The following is a 22,157-nucleotide window of genomic DNA, read 5'->3' on the forward strand; positions in this document are numbered from 1 at the left end:
AAATTAACGTAGAATTACATATACATAAAATAAAAGTCTAATCAAAATTACTGGAAAATGGGTGGGAAATACCCTTATTAGTCTTTATGATTTAAATATCAACATCAAAGAGAGAACTACACTATCTAATTTATATATTACCCTTGAATTGACTTTTATATGGATAAAATATACTTATAATGTTAAGATACACTGAGAGGACTGAGAAAACCTAAATAAATTGGATGGAAAATGACTGGCAGGATGTGGCTGTTAACCAGTTCTTATATTGTTGTTATATTAACCAGTTGATATAGTGTTGTTATATTAATCAGTTGTTACATTCAAACTCTTGATTTCACTTCTTTCATTCGGGATCAAAATAATCAAAATAAATGATCAAAATAAGAATGATTCTGCTTTCTGGAAATCCCATTGAGGATATGTCAGCATGTACATCTGATTTAGAGCTTATTAAGGTGACAGCGGTAAATAAAGTGAATTTTGAGTTGCTCAGCAAATGGGACAGATAACAGGAAACACATCAGACTCAGGTGGAAAGAATTATCTCTTAAATTTACCTGTTTGAGTGTTTTTTTGTTTTTTTTTCGTGGAACATATTATCAACTTTTACATTTTGTTATGCTTCATTTCATAACATTACTATAGACTCGCATAATAAGTTGAAGTTTACAGTCCCAGTATGCACTCCACAAATAATGAATTCAGCACACCGACTGATAAAAAATTCAACAATTCTATTTTATGGTGGTGAAGTTAAAGAGTTGAACACGAACAGGGGAGACAAAGTTGTTCTGTTATCTGGTCCAATGGCAGCAAGGTGAAAGAAACAACGACTACATTAGGGTTTTTTTTAAATGTTTGAATCCCAAATTTACTAATTGAATTAATTGTATTAATTGTATTCCAAATTTCATAAGAATTTAGACTGAAGGTGACCCATTGACATGATTATTTTAAGGTACACTGAAACTGGAGCTGCTGATTTATTTGAATACAAATTCAAAAAATAATTCAAATTTAAAATGGTTTTTCTGCAATAATGAGATAAGTGCAGAAATATATTCTTTGGTCATTCATCATAACACTTCGACTGTGACTTCAACTAAGATATTATCATAAATAAAGCAACTTACTAACAGAAAAGAGAAAAGGAAATATAACGGTTTTAAATGCAATCTCTGGTACATTTTAGTTTACTTATTACAATTTTTTTTTTACTGAAACAGAAACATGAGAAAGTCCAGGATTATTTATCAACCAGTTTGCACCACTGAAATTTTGCAGCCAGTTAAATATTAGAAGGAGAGAGTTTTTTTTTTTTTGTTTTTTTTTCCCCCAAAAACGTTAATGGTTCTACAGGAAGCAGAAATCATTTTGTGGAAAAGTAGAAAATACATGAATTTTTGTTTTTTTATTTTCTTCCGAGATTAAAGTGCCTTATGTCTGTGAAATGCATAAATGTTCAGGAAATTTTGGCAAAGATTGAAACTTAAGATTATCAATAAGTAACAAACAAATATTAAATTCGGACACAAATCTGCATATGTAATTTCCTCTGTAACGAACGTGAACGAGGTAATAGGACAGTTGACTCTGTAGGATGACGGAGAGACGCAAACTTTATTTTAAATATATGTGACAAATATATGTAGGAATTTATAAAATGAACCGGTAAATGCTCGATCACAATTGTCACATCACATGTTAAGATGGAGCTTTTATTTTGATTTTATTCTGATGTCAGGAAAAAATAATCGATTAAAGTATTAGCATGAGCTGGGATTTATAGTATTTGTGTTCAGGATTAGGTTTATTGACGATGAATGAAAAGATGGAAAGATGAATGGTTTAATAATTGAATGAATGAATGTAACAAATAATGGCGATATTGTATTATTTAAAGATAAGTTCCCTGAACTGAAAAAAATGTTTAAAGCCAAGTATATATAGTAAAACTAACTCAATATTGCAATGAAATTATTATCTACTTCAGTGTCCTATTGTTTTCTTAGTTCGGTGAATCTTTTTTTCAAGTCTTGCAGAAAATAAACAAATAACTAAATATGTGGTTTAATCATTATTTCAATAATTATAGATTGTAAAAATACTAACAAAAATGAAAGAACTAAAATAAATAGCACCTCTTAAAGCAACTTATTTTTTTTTTTGCTTCAGAGTTCTGGATAGCATACAGGAAGGAATATATCTATATGAAGAGATTAAAAAAAAAAAAAAACAACAATGACGTCGCCGACGACAACAAAGATAAAACAGATTGAAGAAAACGTAACCTACTTCATAAAAAGCATTTCCTTTAAAAAACAGTTTTCGGTGCAAGGAAGGTCAATGGAATGCTGCAACTTGAAATAATCTAATACAGCCTCCATTCAATTTGGTGGACTTCTCTCAGAACCGAGGCCATCGAAACCGCGCTGTGAAACATCCAGTCTGGTGTCGTACAAATGAAAATGAAAGCATTCGCCAAGATTATATTCAATAATCATGAATCATGAAGAATATTTTCATTAATAATGAAAATATCCTTGGCTTTCAGTGAACGTACTAATTAACAGAAATGTAATAGTGTCCACCGGCTTGATATCCGTGGGGCATCATTTCCATCTTCTCACGCCGCCCCCTTCACTTCGATTTTTCCAAATCTCTCTTTTTGTCATTTGCCCGAGAAGAAGTGGACGGAATAAAATCCGAGATATTTTCACCTGAGTCACTCAGTGGTTTTTGACCTTGGGGCTTGTCTGCCGGGCCGGCGAGGCCACACACATTATCTTATTGCTGGGAGTAATTACTGGATACAGACAAATTTGGAACCTGAGCGTATAAAATGCAGAATGTAGCGGTTGGAATGATAACTGGGGTAAAAAGATTAACAATCCTTTTCCCGTCTCAAAGTGTGATAATAAATTGATCCTGCTGAGTTGCTAATGTATGTTTTTTTGTTTTTTTTTTTGTTTTAATCCCACGTCTTGCTCTATAACAGCTGGGATCGGCAAAGATAATGAATGGATATTTATTTTTCAATAAACAATTCAAATTAAAAAAAAAATGCTTTAATTTTCACATTTAAGATAAATATATTGCTTTTTTAGACTTTCACCGACAACGTCGCTGAGCATACTACAGGACTGTCTCAGAAAATTAGAATATTGTGATGTAGTTCTTTATCTTCTGCAATGCAATTAAAAAACAAAAAATATTTTTTCATAATATTCTAAAATTTTGAGATAGGATTTTTGAGTTTTCCTAAGATGTAAGCCATAATCAGCAATATTAAACGAATAAAAGGCTTGCAATATTTCAGTTGATTTGTAATGAATCCAGAATGTATGATATTTTTGTTTTTGTAATTGCATTACAGAAGATAAAGAACTTTATCACAATATTCCAATTTTCTGAGACAGCCCTGTATCTTATTGCTTCATACAGATCAACTGAAATATTGCAGTATTACAATTTTATTTCATGTACTGCTTTATCCATTCCAATGGTCTTCAGAGGGCAAACACAAATAAGGACCTTATCAGGAAAGAGGAACAAAAGTAAGTCCACCTTCCCAAACTCTTTTACACACTGGACACACTTTGACCACAAATGGCAAGAGTCAGTATGTCGAGTGAAGAAGTTGCAGGGGCAGATTTATATTTTCCACGTTGGTTGGTTCTGAGTACAATTTGACATAGAGGCTGTTTACTGATTTGTTTCATTGTTTAGAAAAGTATGGAGCGCTTTTCTGCGACTACGCAATGAGTCTTTTTTCCAAGTCTTTTCCAAATCAACTGCCTCGATATAACACTTTCCCCTGCATCCTCTCATCACAACAAGTAGCTTCATGTCCTCTTGATCAGATGGTATTTCTTGAAACCTGCCAGTAGTTTGCAGCAAAAAGGAAGATACCAGTCAGCTAAAACACGATTGTGGAGGTTCCGTTCTTGCAATCAACATGAAACGGATCCATCAAGACATGGATTCCACTATCACTCCACCAAGAGGTCATTAAACTTGTTTTTGCAGTAGATACCACAAAATCAATTACATTTTTGATGTGGGAAATTTGAAGACCGTTACTGGATTACTGGTGGGTGCATCACCCCGCTGAGAGAGGCCACAAACATTTAGGAAAATAGTTTCCATAAAGGGTTGTAGTTGGTTCACAATAATGTTTTGGTGAGTGTGAATGTCCACCTTTATGGCAGGACAAGTTTTCACAGTAAAAAATTATGTAAAGAATCACGCTGTTTCTACTGGCCTACATTTTGCAAACGTACGGCCCGCGGGCCGAATAAGGCCCTGCAATCTGGTTTAATCCGGCCCACAAGTTTATTTTGCAAAGCATAAAAATTAGCTGCCATTTTTCAATGAAAGAAACCGTTGTTATTGTGCCATAATTTACCCGCCCGGCCCGCTGGAGTATAGATTTTTTTCTCCATGTGGCCCTCGAGCTAAAATGAGTTTGACACCCCTGTGGTGCCACAGATCGAGTTGGATATCCACCTGGTGAAAAGGAAACACTCTTACTCAGACTTCTTGCACGACTCTCAGGTCTATTGCTAACAGGGGTGCTTTTAGTTGTGGACAGGGTTTATTATGGATAACCTGTCTTTTCAGTGGTCAATCTACCAAAGTGAGCATGAGCTCTTCAAGGACATCAAGGAAAGTAGCTCTCCTGTTGAATTGCACCACACAGGCCAGCCTCCATTTCCATGGGCGTAATCATTCCTGAGTCACGACCCTTTGGTCGGTACTGCTTTTCCTTTCTTGCTCAACCCGCTACTGACGACTGCAGAACGGGAACACCCAACAAGGCAGTTATGGAGACCTTCTTCTCACCCAGTTATCGACAATTTGGTCCATTTCAAACTGAGACATATCCTTCCACGGTTCACTTTTACTGACTCGAATTTCCTGAATTTTTCATTTTTTTCCTTAAATACTGACATATACCATACTATAATAATATTGCTTTTATGTAATCATACGAAAGAAGATGTTTGAATTTGTAATACAAGTGACGGTGCTCTTAAGATGTTGCGCTTAAAAGATTCAAAAAAGCTCTTTTTGCACCTATCTTACAGGGTAACACGACAATATCTTCCAAGTACGAGATCAAATCATATCCATAACATTGGATTGGAGTAAGACTGAAGATCTTCCTTCAGCCTCCAAAGTGTCTATGAACCGTAACACACTACCAGTGTAGTAAGTATAGGGAAGTAAATTTACTAGCTAGTTAATACATAAGCCAAATTGTCAAAAAATTAGTAACTAATTACTCAGGTTAATGTCTATGCCAGCATGCATTTATGTCAAATGATGAGGGGCATTAATGAGAGCAAAAGGTAAGCTGGATTCATAGATAGATGGATTAAGAGACTTAGATAAAACATCAGACTGTCACGACATTCATTCTGACGTTTGGGTTACGAAATGGAAATAAAATGACTCTTCATATGAAAAAGTGACAGAAGTATTTATTCAATTCATTATAACTTTTTTCTCCGCATCCCCTTTACTCACACCAACTAACCTCATGTTTGTTTTTCCTTCCATTCATAAATCTCCTCTTCGGTCGTCCTCTAGGCTTTCTGTTTCCATCTCGCCATTCCTCTCCAAATATATTCAATATCCCTCCTCTGTATATGTCATCGCAGTCCGACTTTATCTCCAAGTCACTTAAAATGCTCTCTGATGGATTTATTTCTGATCCTATCCATCCTGGTCACTCTCAAAGAGAATGTCAACACTTTTATCTCTGCTACTTCCAGTTCTCCTTCCTGGCTTTTCCTTAATACCACCATCATACAGCAACCATGCTACCTTGCTAGTCTCATCACTGTTTGTAAACCCGCCCTTTCAGTCTGGCTGATACTGTAGAATTATACATCACACCTGACATTTTTTTCCACCCATCCCAGTCTGCCTGCACATTTCTTCCCTTCTTTTCCACACTGCTGACCCCAAGTATTTAAAACCGCCCACTGTTGTAATATCTATAATAATAATACATAGGTTTTCTGTCGCACTTTTCACGATACTCAAAGACGCTTTACAAGTGAGAGACAAATTAAACCAGGGGGGTCAAACATACGGCCCGCAAAGAGGTTCGACCAGGCCCACAGGATAATTTGAAAGTGAAAAAAAGAATAAAAGACAAGGATTTTTTTTTTAAATTAAGTGCAATGCAAGAACTTTCCACTAGGGGGCGCACTATTTTGGTCAGAGCAGACGACAATCCGCATCACTGAGACGGACCAATCAGCGGAAGTTATCAATCCACCACCTGTTGCTTGTTATGACGTTGTTTCTACCTTGTTCTCTACCTCCGGGCTACGCCCTCATTAGCCAAAATGTCGTTATCAAAACAGAGAAAAGTAGTTAAAGAGTGTAGAATTTTCAAAGAAAAATTGACCACGTCCTATTTATTTACGGAGACGCACGGGATACCTTTGTGCTTGGCGTGTTTGCAACAAGTCTCGGTATTTAAAGAATATAATATACGGCGCCGCTGCAGTCTACTTTTAACCATAGCCGAGAAATCAGTGAAGCAGCGGTAAAAGCCAGCTAGCTAATTGCTAGCGAAAATGTGCAATTTAATATTAGTCACCGGCTTCACTAAAACGAGTATGGTGGAATTCTACTGTTCATGCAACTCCATACATTTTCAGTTTGTATTGTATGTGTTTGCATGTTTCATTTATGAAGTTTACACATTCACAGGACAGGTGGATACTATCATCCTTACACATTTAAGAGAGCCCTTTTTAGTTTGGAGGGTGTAGGCAGGGATTCAATTTAGATTTTATATGCACATGTGTAAATGGTTTAAAAATCCCTCTCTATAAGTCTCATTTAATCTTGCATTACAGTATTTTTCCAATACCAATGACTTGTTAAAGTTTTGTGCCTTTGTACGCTATCATTTTAAAGGTCCGGTATGTGGCCCGACATGAGAAATGAGTTTGACACCCCTGAATTAAACAGTACAATTAAACAGGTTTTTATATTCCATATTGGTCCATCTCATTCAAACACAGAATGTATTCTGTCTTGCTGTGGCTAATCTTAATTCCCCTTCCTTTCCAGGGCGTATTTCAACCTCTCCAGATTGTCCTCCACATGTTCCCTGCTTTAACTACAGATCACAGTATCATCTGCAAACATCACGGTCTTACTGGTCGAATTCTTTTTAGTACCAGTTTGAGTCTTGCCAGTGAAATTACCATGACTACAACCACAGTCACTTTTGGGCAACATTGAAAGAGAACTGAGGTGAGACGTAAGATATTATTCAACAGTATTGTTATCATTGCTTATCTTGTATTAATAGCTGAAGTGGTAACCTTCTTCTTCTTTTCCTTTCGGCTTTTCCCTTCAGGGAATCAACTTTCTCCATCGAACCCTATTCTCCGTATCCTCCTCTCTCACACCAACTACCTTCATATCCTCTCTCACTACGTCCATAAATCCTCTCTTTGGTCTTCCTCCAGACCTCTTGCCTGGCAGCTCTAATTCCAGCATCCGTCTACCAATATATTCACTATCCCTCTTCTGTACATGACCGAACCATCTCAGTCTGGCTTCTCTGACCTTCTCTCCAAAACATCTAACATGTGCCGTCCCTCTGACAGACTCATTCCTGATCCTGTCCATCCTGGTCACTCCCAAAGAGAACCTCAACATCTTCATCTCTGCAACCTCCAGCTCTGCGTCCTGACTTTTCAGCATCGGAACTGTTTCTAGTCCATACGTCATCGCTGGTCTCACCAGTCTTCTCCACCTTTCCTTTCATTCTGGCCAATAGTCTTCTATCTCTTCGTACCCCTGACACTTTTCTCCACCCATTCCAACCTGCTTGGACCGTCTCTTCACCTCTTTTCCGCACTCTCCGTTGCTCTGGACTGTTGACCCCAAGTACCTGAAATCCTCCAGCTTCTTGATCTCCACTCCCTGTAGCCTCATCGTTCCACCCCAGTTCCCCTCATTCACACACACATTTACTCTGTCTTGCTGCAACTAACTTTCATTCCTCTCCTTTCCAGCGCATACCTCCATCTCTCTAAATTGTCCTTAACCCATTCTCTGCTCTTGCTACAGATCACAATGTCATCTGCAAACATCATGGTCCATGGAGATTCCTGTCTAACCTCCTCTGTCAGCCTGTCCGTCACCATCGTGAATAAGGAGTGGCTCAAAGCTGATCCCTGATGCAGTCCCTCCTCCACCTGTCACATATTTGTCACGCTTCACCACCGACTCTCAGCTGATGCATACCTCTCTGCCACTCCAGACTTCCTCATACAGCACCACAGTTTCTCTTGCAGCACTATGTCGTATGCCTTTTCAAGATCGACCAAGGCACAATCCATCTCCCTCTAGCCTTCTCTGTACTTCCCCAAAGCAAATACCACATTCCTACTATGTTTCTTGGCATAAAACCAAATTGCTGCTCACAAATGCTCATCCCTGCCCTCAGTCTAGTTTCCACTACTGTTTTCCTTAACTTCAGTGTGTGTCTACCAGAATTCTACAAGTCTTCCTTGCTCTTACAAATTTGCACCTGCACACTTCTGAATTTCTGAGGCACCCTCTAACTCTCTTGCAGATAAATCTAGTTGAAAACTCTACTGCCACATCTCCTGGACACTTCCATGCCTCCACAAGTTCTTCGAAAGGACCAACTGCCTTCACTAATCTCTGGTAGTTCATGGTCTGCAACAGTCACATCTTTTAACACTCATCAACTCTTGAAGGTGCTATTTCCATGTGCCCTTCTGGCATCTGTGAATACCTTTCCCTCTCTGTCCTTAATCATCATAGCTTGCTGCATGTCCTTACCACCTTTTTGCCAACCTCTATAAATCACTCTCTCTCCTTCGGGTCCAGCCGGTCATCCAGGTCATTGCATGCTCTCTTTTTGGCCTCTGTTATGGGTACCTTCACCTTCCTCTGCATCTGCCTGTACTCCTGTCTGCTCTTGTTAGTCCCTTAGGGTCCCACTTCTTGTTTGACAACCTCTTTCTCTAATGTACTCTGTGCTTTCTTATTCAATCCCCCAACTACCCTTATCTACTTTCCTCTCAGATCACACACCAAAAACTCTCCAGACCACTCAGAGCCTGGCCTTGAAATCACACAACACTCTCCCTTTTTCATCTTCCACAACTTTTGTCTGTTTTCTCAAACATGATGAAGACAATGATGAATTCTTGTCTTGGCAACTGGACTCCAATTTCTTCACTTGAAGCCGTTACAGAGGCTTCTTCAGTTCTAATGAACTATGGGGAGTTTCTACAACTTTGTTTGCCTCTGCTTTGGTCCTTTTCATCTTTCTTGCTACTAGATGCATCCTACACAACAACCGTCCTACGTTGTCTGACTGCACTCTTACATCCCACTGATATCCTTCAGATTACATCGTTTATACAAGATGTAATCCACCCGGGCGATATTATAAGGTTCATGCCTCTTCTCATAGAAAATAGTCGTCACAGCCATTTCAGTCCATTTTGCAAGGTCTACAATCTGGGATACCAATTCTATCACCAATCTTCAATACGTCTGTTGCCTGCACCAACATTTCCATTGAAGTCTGCACCCATTGTCACTCACTCATCTTCTGAATCATGACATCTAACTCACTCTGGAATTTCTCCTGGTCTTCTAACTCACATCCAGCAGGTGCTGTAGAACTGCTGACAACATTGAATAGCACGCCTTCAACTTCTAGCTTCAGACAAGGACCGTCAATGTAACAGTGACAGTCGTAGTCTACCTCGGCTTTGACTGACGTAGTAGGGAAGTCATCGGTTCGATTCACATTTTTAGTCCGGTTTTACATCGGACGGCCTTCCCGACACAACGCTCTGTATTAATCCAGGCTTGGGTCTGGCTCAAGAGGAGCACTGGGGTTGCATTTTATCGGGGAGCATCTGTGTACTATAAAACAGCGGTGGTCATGCAGGACTCAAAGGTAGGTACATTAACATACTGTATCCTTGCGGTAAAGACAAGGTGAACACATCCCATACATCATATACATCCACCGCTGCAGACAGTTCCTCTCTTCTACTAGATGGTTTTAACATATAAAATAATAAGATAACATAATTAAATACCCGCTCTGCATTGAATAGAAAATTAGAAGCAACACCCACATGCACCGAATATATTTCATCTCTTCTGGATGGTTTAGCATTCCTTTCAGGGGCAGCAGGGTGTAAACAAGATGCACTGTTATAGAGAGCCTGCTTCTCTTCAGAGATGAGTGACCTGAAACTCAATTTCCCTCTGACATGTCAGTAAAGATTTTCGGTCATCCAGGTCATGGTACTACGTGATAAATCTTGTAGGGCAACTGGACTTGGTTAATTTTCTGAACTGAAAAAAAAACCTCTTGGGATGAAACAGAAAATGTTTTCAAGAAATTAACCAAGTCCAGTTGCCATGCAAAGTTGAAATGCCATGCAACAGGACTCAGTGTCTTACATAGTCTTTTATGACACGTCAAATGCTTAAACAGTGCTTTTCATATTTTAAACTACACTGTGAGTAATATATTTTGTGTAATACTGAACACTTATTTCACATATAGAGTATATTAAAAAAAAAAAAAAACATAACTTAGCTGATAGCTTTATTGACTTAGCTGGGGTTCCCTGCCAAATTAAATGCAGCGCTAAAGAAACAATCTGATTAATTGTCTTTGTCAAAGAGGTAAAGTTACAAGGCAAGATAACGTGTTCATTCAGACAGTTATCGCACGATGATTGATTTTTGGCATTTTTGCATGCACTGCGTGTATTTAGCTTTTACTACATTTGAATTTCTTACATCACGAAGTTGTACAGTTGAGAAACGTATAAACAAATCTATGAACAAGAATATTGTTAAATAGCCACACTATTAGCATGGTTCAAATTTCTCTTTCAATCAACCCACTAAAAAGGAAAATAAGATTTTTGAATGGAGCTTTTAAATATTATGGATCTGAACATAAGTGTTGACATTTCTAATTTCTTCCCAGTGATGTTTAAAAAAACAAAATCAATAACGGAGTAGTATAGCAAACGGGAAAAACCTACTGTCCATGAACCTACATTATTTGTCTCAAATATAATGATCACAAAAATGTGACACTATTTTGTTACTTTTGTGACAAAGTGGGCGAACTATGGGATGACGATGTAAACATTCGATTCATTTTCAAACATGATGAGAACCTAAGCTAATTTCCAATGGCTAGCGTGCTAAGAACACGCCCGGCAGATTACATTTTCATTAATTTTTTGATGTGATTATGACCATGTAAATAAGGAAAACATTCTACAACATGGAAATGTTCCCAGTTTGCACCAATTGGACGAAATGCTTATTCTTGATCATTTAGACCAAGTCAGTTTTCATTCATACAACAAAAAAACAAGCTTACCCAATCTTGCAAGCTTTCGAAAACTGCATAATATTGATTTTCCGCCCCGTATGTGTCTTGTGTCAGACATTGTCTTTTATTTGTTTTATTTTTTTTTACATTTTGGAATGATTAGTTATGCTGTTTGCCGATCCTTGTCGACCCGTTTGCACTATAACGTTGAGATAACAAAAGCAAGTGAGACATGCATAAAATATATTTCTTAGCTTCGAAAAAGTGCTGCCCCCAGTGATTACACCTTTGTCAACAACGGCAATTGCTAATCAGTTCTTCCGTGGGGTTATTGACATTTTGTGCGAGATAAAATAAATTTCCTGGTGTTCCATTGATACTGTATTAATGAAAATGGGATATTTAGCCTAAGAGACTGACGCAAGATCAATTTGAATAACGTGTCTTTCTATGAAATTCTTTAATTCAGTCGGGGTTTAAGTGATAAAGAAAGGAATGCAATTGCAAAATGAATTTACAAATGAATCAAATCAGTTGTGATGCAAGAGATTAATTCTATCGTGCCAGAAAGGTGGAAAATGGTGATAAAAATTAAATGCAATTTGAGGAAGACATTCCTTCATTTAATAACAAATATGCAAATAATCCCACATCAGTAGGGAAACAGCAACATATTGCTCCAAAGAAAAGATTACAAACGGCTCTTGAATTTGCATTTGAAACAAAAGTGCTAACAACTTCTTTGGTTTTTTTTTTCAAGTTCTTTCACTGTTTGAAGGTTACATGACAATTTATAGAGTTGTAGCATTTTATAAGAATTATAGAGTCCTCCTTTTTGGGCATCGAAGCAAATACCTTTTTAATTACGGCAAAATTAAAACATCAACAAAGCTGACTATTTCATGATTTTTGTTCTGTCAGTAAAAACAAAAAACTAAAAAAAAAAAACATTGTTTCATTATTGTTTCTTGTTTTCTCCGTCACACACACCACTAGTTTTTGGAGAATTATACAAATGGTTGTGATTATATTATGCCCAAAAAATTTTTTGAAACACTTTTCATCCATTTTCATGCTTTATTTATGTCAACATCTACATGTAAAATCAAGCATCCAGTACAAACATAAGAGCTGTGTAAATCCATGAGCAACGCCTAATGGTTATCCAGGCATTTTATAAGAAAAATGTGTGAGCCATATTCGGAGCTGGAAGTGTGAACTTAAAAAAACAAATAAACAAAACAAGACTGCACTTTTAAAATAGCATATATGATATAACAATATACCAACTAAATACTGATAAAAGAAACTACATGAGGAAGTGGAACACTGCGGAGAAAAACACTGCACAGCACCCGGTAAAGAACATTTCATTAATTCAGATCGGAAAACTGTTCATGTTGCATCCGTTTTGCATAGAAATGTGAAAATTACCTTTCATATTAAGATAAGTTCAAAACAGGGAAACTTAAATTGGTTAAATTCCAAAGACTGGGCATGATTGTATGGAAATATTTCTCATCAGAGAACATATTTTTTTAGGAACCCATAATATGGCTTCTGATGGAATTACATTTTGAAAAGTACAGGAGCTCAACTAGACTATTTACTGTTATTATTGTCATAATTAATATCATTATTATTATAATATTATTATTATTATTATTATTATTATTATTATTATTATTATTAAAAAACGGATTTTACGACCCTAATTTTTAATGTTATTTAATTAAAGGTCATATCTTTGTTGTTTCTGATTTTATTTGGAGGCTTCTTGCTCAGAGGCTTTTCTCTAATTAATTCAGGTTACTGTAATAGGGGGCCTTAACTGTTGAAACAGTTTTGTGCAGATATATTTGTTACTGAGGAAGAACTTTTGGGAATTGTAACGTCATCCGTAATGGCTTAAACTGGTATAGTAATGCAGCATTTTCTGCCTTGTTTGTGATACATAAATATCATGTTGGCTATTATGATAAATAGACAAGTATGGAAAAAATACAAAGGCCTAAGACACTTTCAGTAGTGACTCATTTATCACTTTTTTGATCATTATATTATCGACTTAATCAACATTCAGACAAAAACAACGGCACAGTATTAATTTTACAACACAAAAGTCTTTAGAGTTAATTTCCAGTGTCGCATTCATATATTTATTTCCATCATGAAGATGTCATTGATAATAAAAGAAGGTGCTTTTTTTTTTTTTCCCCTCTTTGTGTGTAGAATGTCATAAAACACTGAGAGAGTATTGAAATTGAAATACAGAGACAAATATTTTATATTTCCCCGTTCCTGACAAAGAGGGTACACCGTCTAATGATGGTCATTACTTACCTCTCTCCGACGCCGGGGCCAGGTCAATGAAACTGCGGCACTTCTCACCTGAGAGGGGAAAGCGAGGCGGGGGAGACAAACATGAGAGATGGAGAAAGAACGGAGAAAGAGGACAAGATGTGCGGAAAAAAAGGTGAAAAATGCCAGGTGAGACGAGCTAGAAGAGAATCGAAGATTGATTGAAGGGTGAGAAAAATGTGCAGAGGTTAAAAAAAAATGATGGAGAGGTTTGGTGAAGGAGGTGATTAGCGAGATGCAGGGAATGAAAATGAATGTAAAAAGGGGGAGCGGAGGGAGAGAAAGAAGCATACGATGAGTATTAGTGTCAATACGACATGCAATACAAGATAATTAATGTATATTTTTCCAGCCCTGCTCGTCGAAGGAGCTGCCGCTCGGGGAAAGGGAAGAGTTTCCCCTCCTTCTTTTTAATAGAGATGTCTATTGTTTTACTGAGATTAACTCTCTAAACCAGGGATGGGACTAAATGTTGGATCCACAAAAAAAAAAAAAAAGACTGCGACAAGGATCTTATTTAAAAAGAGAAAAAAGAGATTTACTTATGACCCCAGTTCCTGATCTTGTCCAATATCATAGCAGAAAATAGAAAGGAATTATTCGCAGAAGAACTGCAAAATGTTCTATATTAATATAATAATATATTACAATCTAATTTTTTTTTTTTTTTTTTTTTTATTTGATTGGGACAGTGCACATTAATGAACATCCATTCAGACGCATCTAATAGACGTAAATATGCCGGATTATAGCAAAAATGCTTATTTGCATCCGCAGTCCCTAAGCAGATGACTGACAGACACAACAAAACATAAGAAACATAAGAAAAACAACATAAGAAACATAAACATCATACGCAACCTTTCCCTCATGTATTTCAGGCTCGTGTTTCTGTGTTAAGAAATCCTCAAAATACTTGAGAAGTCGAGTTGTTTCCCAAACCATATGGGCCAAAAACGGAAGAGAACATTGTTCCTACCGTATTTATTTATTCAAAACTACATGAATATATTATATTATGAGCAAATACAGCTCTTTTCTCACTGAATGAAATAAAGTATGAAGCATGCTATCGAGTGTGAGCGTCCTATTGTGCCATATTTGGCAGTTTGAGGCCGCTGGTGTCTCAGTAAGGCGAGACAAGGTGAAGTTCCATCAGACGTCAGCCTTTTTCACCTTTTAAATTAATATGTAATGACAAATATAGAGTTTTGTTGTCAGGCCTGGTTTTAAGGGTCGAAAGGTGTTCCAGTCATGACCTGGGTTCTGTGTTGTTTCTGTTTTTCCTGGTGCATCATCTGATTTGACTAATTTGTCTCTGCGTGTCATGATTTTATTTGTTTTAAAACCTAAATACAAAAGTTGTATATTCTTCCCTTTTAATTGGCCAATCATCTGTTCTGCTCTTAAATGCTCAATGTTATGAACTCCCTCCGATTTTGTTTGCCGGGTTGCATTTTTCTGTCGTTACCGCATAAAAAAAAAAAACAATTATCACGGTCTTGTCTGCTGCTAACACTTTTCTGATTTCTGTTCAACTGCATGCTACATGCTGCATTTGTTTATGTTCATGCAGACAGAGTTTTAGATTTGTCTCTGCTTTGCTGCACGCTTGTTAATTTATACAACTTGTGATCTCAGAGGTCCCGGGTCAGCAACCACAATGTAAGAAAATAACTCAGCCTTCGTAGCCGCAGGCAAAACTGCAAGCAATCACCTGGATGGCAATAAAATGGATGCTCCGGACAGCTCTGTTCACCTGGAGCTACCGGTTCAGTCTTCAGCAAAATGTTAAAAATATACAGCATTGTGTTGGGGGAAAAAAAAACAACCGAATTGCACTGGAGGAATTTTTGAATTGTTTTTTTTTAACATGTGATAGAACAGAATGAATAGAGAAACATGCTTGTATTTTGGTGCCCTATAGGGAACACCTGAAGCTGAACATCTCTGCATCTGACTGGAACGTTAATCTTCAATGCCGTTAAAGAATGAGCAAATTCATCTATGACCCGACGGTACGACTGACCAATAGGCCGACAGTAAGAGAAACACAACGCCATTTGAGTTCTGTCGCGAGATGTCGAAACCAGTGTGAGCAAGAGCCTTATTGAAAACATTTCCTCAAAATCTGTTTTTTTTTTTCCAAACAGGATCCACCTCATCTATCCTCATCCAAGATCTTTTTGACTACCTCAGCAACTTTAGCCCCAGAAATAGGGGGTTCACCCCAAAGTCTCCCCACTCCGCTCCCTCATTGGAAGGTATGTCGTCAGAAATTAGGTAGTGGAAGTTTTCCTTCCACCCATCCTCAATGTTTCCAATTGGGGTCAGTGCCACGTCGTCCCCCCTTTACAAAGTGCTGACGGCATTCTGCTTTCCACTCCTGAGCCACTGGATGGTGGACCAAAATCTAATCCAAGCCCTCCAGAAGTCGTTCTCCATGGCCTCACTGACTTCTTGCCTCGGTAGCTACCAAAGCTGCATGCCATTTGGCCTGCTGGTACCGGTAAGCTACCTCCGGAACCCCACAAGCCATAAAAGGTGCGATAGGACTTCTTCTTTATCTTGATGGCATCCTTCACCATGCTAAGGGGGGTCAACCAGTGGGTTCGAAGGTAACGGCACCAACAGATGCCAACCACCTTACAATGGCCAGGACGTAGGCTAAGTTCTGCCAGAGGTGGGAGTTGAAAGTCTCTCTGACAGGGAACTCTGCCAGATCTTCTGAGCAGAACCTCATGAGACATATGGGTCTGTCAGTTCTGACCGGCATCCTACCCCACCATCTGATCCAGCTCACAACCAAGTGGTGATCAGTTGACAGCTCTGCTCCTCTTTTCACCCGAGTGTCCGGAACATGCAGCCGAAAGACCACAAAGTTGACCGTTAAACTGTGGCCTTGGGTGTGTTGGTACACAGTGCAGACATGTAGACCTTTATGCCTGAACATGGTGTTCATTATGGACAGTCGATGACGAGTACTGAAGTCCACTACAGACTACCACTTGGGTTCAGATCTGCGGGGGCGTTGCTCCCCATCATGTCCTTCCAGGTCTCACTGTCGCTTCCCACATGAGCATTGAAGTCTACAAGTAGAGCAAGGAAGTGCCTGGTAAGAGTGCTCTCTAGCAGCCCCTCTTGGGACCCCAAAAAGGGCGGGTAGGCTGAACTACTGTTGGGTGCTTAGCCACAAACAAAACTCGGAACCAGTCCCCCATCCGGAAGGCAGAGATGAGGCTACCCTCTTGTGCGACTGGTTGAACCCCAACATACAGCCCCTCTCAAGGAGACTGGTTCCAGAGACCGAGCTGTGCATCGAGGTGAGTCCGACTATATCTAGCTGGAACCTCTCAGCCTCGTGCACCAGGTCAGGTTCCATCCCCGCCAGAGAGGCTGTCATTCCATGTCCCAAGACCCAGCTTCTACAGCCGAGGGTCGGACGGAAAAGTTCCCCGCTCCGGCCCACTGCGCTGCAAGGAAAACAGAGTTCCTTTTCTGTTAATCACCAGTTGAGGGTCATCCGAGTCACACTTTATCTGGTCCCTTACTTGGGACCCGTTTGCCTCTGGTGACCCTTCCAAGGGCACACAGCCCCTGACAACTCAGCTCCTTGGATCACTGGGATGTGCAAACCCCTCCACCGCAATAAGGCGGCAGCTCGAGGTGACTGAAATCAAAAATTGGACATACAAGTGTGCAAACAGCGAGGGACTGAAATAAATCTTTAAAACTTAGGTAGTGCTTAATGGAGAAAAATAAGCCTTTAGATTCATACAACTGATTTGGATACTATATTTCAAATTGTATACTTTTTTTTTTTTTTAAAGGTTGAATAACAAACCCCCCCCAAAACAAAACTAAACCAACACACGAAAAAACCCAACATTGAAAATGAATGTTATTTTGTTGATAATGCAGTTTCATTATCATGACAACAATTATTCTTTTATCTCATGAACAAAGAAAACCATAGAGGTTAGTTCAGGCTTATAACACGCATCATTTCAAGAAAACAAATTAAATGAACTTTTTATCAAGGGGGGGGGGGGTCCAGCATAGAATGTCTTTAAGCATTTGTATGAAGGATTAGGTCTCTAATTAGGATTGCGTATTTGACGTAAATCCTCATTCAACAGCCTTTACGGATGGCTCTTATGGTTGTTAACATTAAAATAATTACGTACGAGCAGAAGGCAAAAGGTTAAAGCAAAGACGTTTAAAAACCAGTGGGGGTTGCTGCCGGACCTGATCTGTTTCTGAATCAGGGGACGAGGCGAAGCCTGAATAGGTGAAGAAGGCCCGTTTAATCATCATTTCAAGTTCTCGGAGGTCGAGGAAGTCCTTCAGTTTGGAAGCTGGAGGGAGGGAAGGAGGGAAGGAGGGAAGGAGGGGTGACCGATGAATGGAAGCAGTGAAGTCCTGAGACATCGATCAACGTGAGCTGCAGGAGCAGAAAAGCCTTGGAGCTGGATTTTTGCAGGAGCCTTGCGTTTTGTGACATAGAACCATCTGGGAAGTCATTTTGTTAAAGTATAGCCACTTTTAGAAAATATGCAGTGAGTTTGATTAAACAGCCACGACTTTCTTTTATTACTCACTTCAACCAGTTTTTAAGAGAGGGACGCCTTTTTTTAAGAAATAGAATTCAAGTAAAAAGCCCCCTTTTAGATAGAATCAAGCAGTAAATAACCGCCGCTTCTACAATAAAGAGTTAAGCTGTGCTTCGATGCCTTTACCGTGATTTTATTACCGCAAACCTGTCATACAACCACTGATCTTGCATGGATTTAAATATAATTTTGTTAAATATTTTCTTCATTGAGCTGATTGCCAGTTTGATTCTTGCTTATACTTGTAATTCAATCATAAATCTGTTTACAGTCCAAAAACATTCAACCCTTGTGACAGGAAAAGGGGAATTGACTCTTAATGAATGAATGAATGGATGTTTTTTTTTTTCAGTTTTTTTGTTTCATTCATATCAATATACTGATTACTATGAAATCATTATTATTAAATCTTATCAAAAGTTTTGTAACAGCCATTGTGGACATCCATCTCAGAGTAGATGCAATTTTAATTTATCTTACATACACACAGTTTCGCATCCACTTTATCTCAGTCTGTCCCACTAAGCTGTTTATTTACTCGACACTCATGTCAATACACACACCAGCCGGCAGAGCACAAGCTGCTGAATCTCTTGTTGAATGAATCACTCCACTAGACAGGAAAATAGAAGTGAATAAAACCCGTACAATTTTGCAAAGTAAAAATGTACTCAAAGTTGAAAGTGTGAGGCATGGAAAACAGTTTGCTTCAAAACTAAGAACTGAATTAAACTGAAGAAAATAATTCCATCTATCTATCTATCTATCTATCTATTTATCCATCTAGTATTTTTTTTTTATTCATTTATTTAAGTTAATGGGTTATTTGTTTCAGGCTGACTTAAATGCTCACTGATTTCTATGATTTCATGTGATGGACTTTGTTATGCTAAAAAAAAAAAAAAAAAGTTTTATTTGCAGGTTGTGCAAAATAATATCCATCCCCTTCCTTGCAGAAAAAGGTTGACTTGTGTGACATGTGAGTGTGACAGGAAACTGGCTGAGCTGTTCAAATACAACTGAGACTTGAAGACGTGACTGACCCCTGTTGCCACTCAATGTCATCTTTTTTTGTGTGATCTTTTCCTTGCTTATCAAAATCAAAATCAAAATAGTCATTCTTTATCTATATATTTATCTGACACTTGGTACTGAAATAAAGTAGTAATCAATTTGAATTTATTAATGTATCCATGCTATTATTCCTTACATACAGGACTGTCTCGGAAAATTAGAATATTGTGATAAAGGTCTTTATCTTCTGTAATATAATTACAAAAACAAAAATGTCATTCATTCTGGATTCATTACAAATCAACTGAAATATTGCAAGCCTTTTATTATTTTGATATTGTTGATTATGGCTTACATCTTAAGAAAACTCAAAAATCCTATCTCAAAATATTAGAATATTATGAAAAAGTCATTTTTGTTTTTATAATTGCATTACAAAAGATAAAGAGCTTTATCACAATATTCTAATTTCCTGAGACGGTCCTGTATATCCAACTCTGGATGAATGAAAAAATAACATATCTTCAAATTTTCAAACGAATTTCCCCTCCCAAAAATATAAAAAACAACAAAAATGAGCTTTTCTAAATGCAACAAAAAATTCTGAGATGTTATCTATTTAAAAAAAAAAAACAAATACCCCTCCATCCACAAACATATATGCAACATTTATATATTTGTGTGTGTGTTTATTTTGAGGAACGTTTACATGGGGAATAAAACGTTGAATAAATGTCAGTTTTTTTCTGCTGCCCCTTCCAACATCATCCACAAATTTTCAAACCTGAGGTCAAACTGGAGTTTGAAGGACATATTCCAATCATATATGACACATTTAAGAGAATAAAACATTTAACTATCCATAAAAAAATGCTTTGAGAAAAACATTTTGTTACTCAATACCACTGTTCGCAGTTCTTCCATTGGTGATTTTTTTTTTCTTTTTTTTTTTTTTTTGCAGAATCCATTTTTAGCCCATTTTATTTTATTTTACCCAGTATTTTTCTTTTTTTTTTTTTTTTTCAGAATCCATTTTTAGCCCATTTTATCTTATTTTACCCAGTATTTTTCTTTTCTTTTTTTTTTTTTTTTTTTTGCAGAATCCATTTTTAGCCCATTTTATTTTATTTTACCCAGCATTTTTCTTTTCTTTTTTTTTTTTTTTTTTTTTTTACCAGAAGTTCTCTCCTGACCTCCCAGTCTCCTCCCAAGTAAACCACCCACCTGCTTCGTGGATGTTTTCCTCGCATGAGTACCAAATGCCGGTGTGGAAGCGTCGGAAAAGGAAACGATCGTCCCCGGTCTCCCAGCTGTAGTGCACCTTGCTCTGGTCCGTTTCGTTCACGCCGTAATCGATGCAGTTGTAGCGCCTCTGCTTGCTGCAGTTGGGTTTGGGGACGCGCTGGGTGCCTTCGCACCAGTACGTGGTGATGAACGCGGTGGTGGAGAAGAAAAGCGCGACCAGGTTCAGGCCGACGGAAAGCATGGCGCGACACTTCCGCGTTGTCTTCATGGTGCTGGTGCAAGTCCCCGAAAGTTCATCCGAGGCGGGCGAGTGGACGTGGGGAGGACGAGGGGGAGGAGGGAAGACGCGTCACGGGCGGCGGCGGCGGCGAGGGAGCGGACGCATGGCGCGTGGAAAGACGCACAGGTGTGACTACGCGCGTATTTGTGCGTTTTTCTTCTCGGAGCGCAGAGGATGCGGCTGGACGCTCACTCACTGGGGCTGACGGCCACTGAGGAGTCTTCGCTCCCTCTCTCTCTCTCTCTCTTTATCCCGTGCGTCATTGGCAGACTCTCCCAAAAAAAGAAAAAAAAAAAAAAAAAAAGAAGGGCTGACAAAACACGTTTCCAGTCTCATGTTAAGGAATACAGTTCAAGAATATTGTAGTGTTTTACACCTGGTTGATGGTGAAAAGTCTGTTTAATAACCAATAGGTGTTATTGGTCGGAGTCAGGATACACAACTAACTGTTTCTGCTCAATTCTAGGTTAAAAAAAAAAGAAAAAAAAAAAACAGAAATCCTTTCACCCATAACTTCACTCACAAAATTCCCAGTAACCCCAAAATCACACAGAAAAATCAACATAAGCTCTTACATTTGAAGCTCGCAACAATATTGTAGCATTTTACTCAGGGAAAACACCTGGTTGATGGTGAAACGTCTGTTTAATAAGCTATAGGTGTTGTTGGTCAGAGCCAGGATACACAACTAACAGTTCCTGCTCAATTCCAGGTTAAAAAAAAAATGATAATAATAAAAAAAAAACAACAGTATTCCTTGCACCCCAAACCACACCCACAAAATTCCCAGCAACCCCAAAATCACACAGAAAAATCAACATAAACTGTTACATTTGTGGCTCGCAACAATATTGTAGCATTTTACTCAAGGAAAACACCTGGTTGACGGTAAAACCTCCGTTTAATAACCAATAGGTGTTATTGGTCAGAGTCAGGATACACAACTAACTGTTTCTGCTCAATTCCAGGTAAAAAAAAAAAGAAAAAAAAAAAAACAGAAATCCTTTCACCCATAACTTCACTCACAAAATTCCCAGTAACCCCAAAATCACACAGAAAAATCAACATAAGCTCTTACATTTGAAGCTCGCAACAATATTGTAGCATTTTACTCAGGGAAAACACCTGGTTGATGGTGAAACGTCTGTTTAATAAGCTATAGGTGTTGTTGGTCAGAGCCAGGATACACAACTAACAGTTCCTGCTCAATTCCAGGTTAAAAAAATAAAAATAAAAAATAAATTAA

At 38.2% G+C, this 22,157-nt stretch overlaps 1 protein-coding gene across 1 annotated transcript in view; it reads right to left on the reverse strand.

The window, feature by feature from the left end:
• gsg1l (gsg1-like) overlaps positions 1–21,107 on the reverse strand; it is a 40,081-nt gene extending 18,974 nt beyond the window's left edge. The window contains exons 1-2 of the mRNA XM_086154485.1: positions 20,611–21,107; positions 13,742–13,789 (exon numbers count right to left, since the gene is read on the reverse strand). Coding sequence (XP_086010611.1) covers positions 13,742–13,789; positions 20,611–20,899 — 337 coding nt within the window. The 5' untranslated portion in view covers positions 20,900–21,107. The remainder of the gene's footprint in view (positions 1–13,741; positions 13,790–20,610) is intronic.
• Positions 21,108–22,157: the final 1,050 nt, after the last annotated feature.

This window comes from Fistularia commersonii, chromosome 10 (assembly GCF_037954325.1).
Source record: "Fistularia commersonii isolate RoL2024-O1a breed Wild chromosome 10, RoL_Fcom_v1.0, whole genome shotgun sequence".
Classification (NCBI taxonomy): Eukaryota; Metazoa; Chordata; class Actinopteri; order Syngnathiformes; family Fistulariidae; genus Fistularia; species Fistularia commersonii.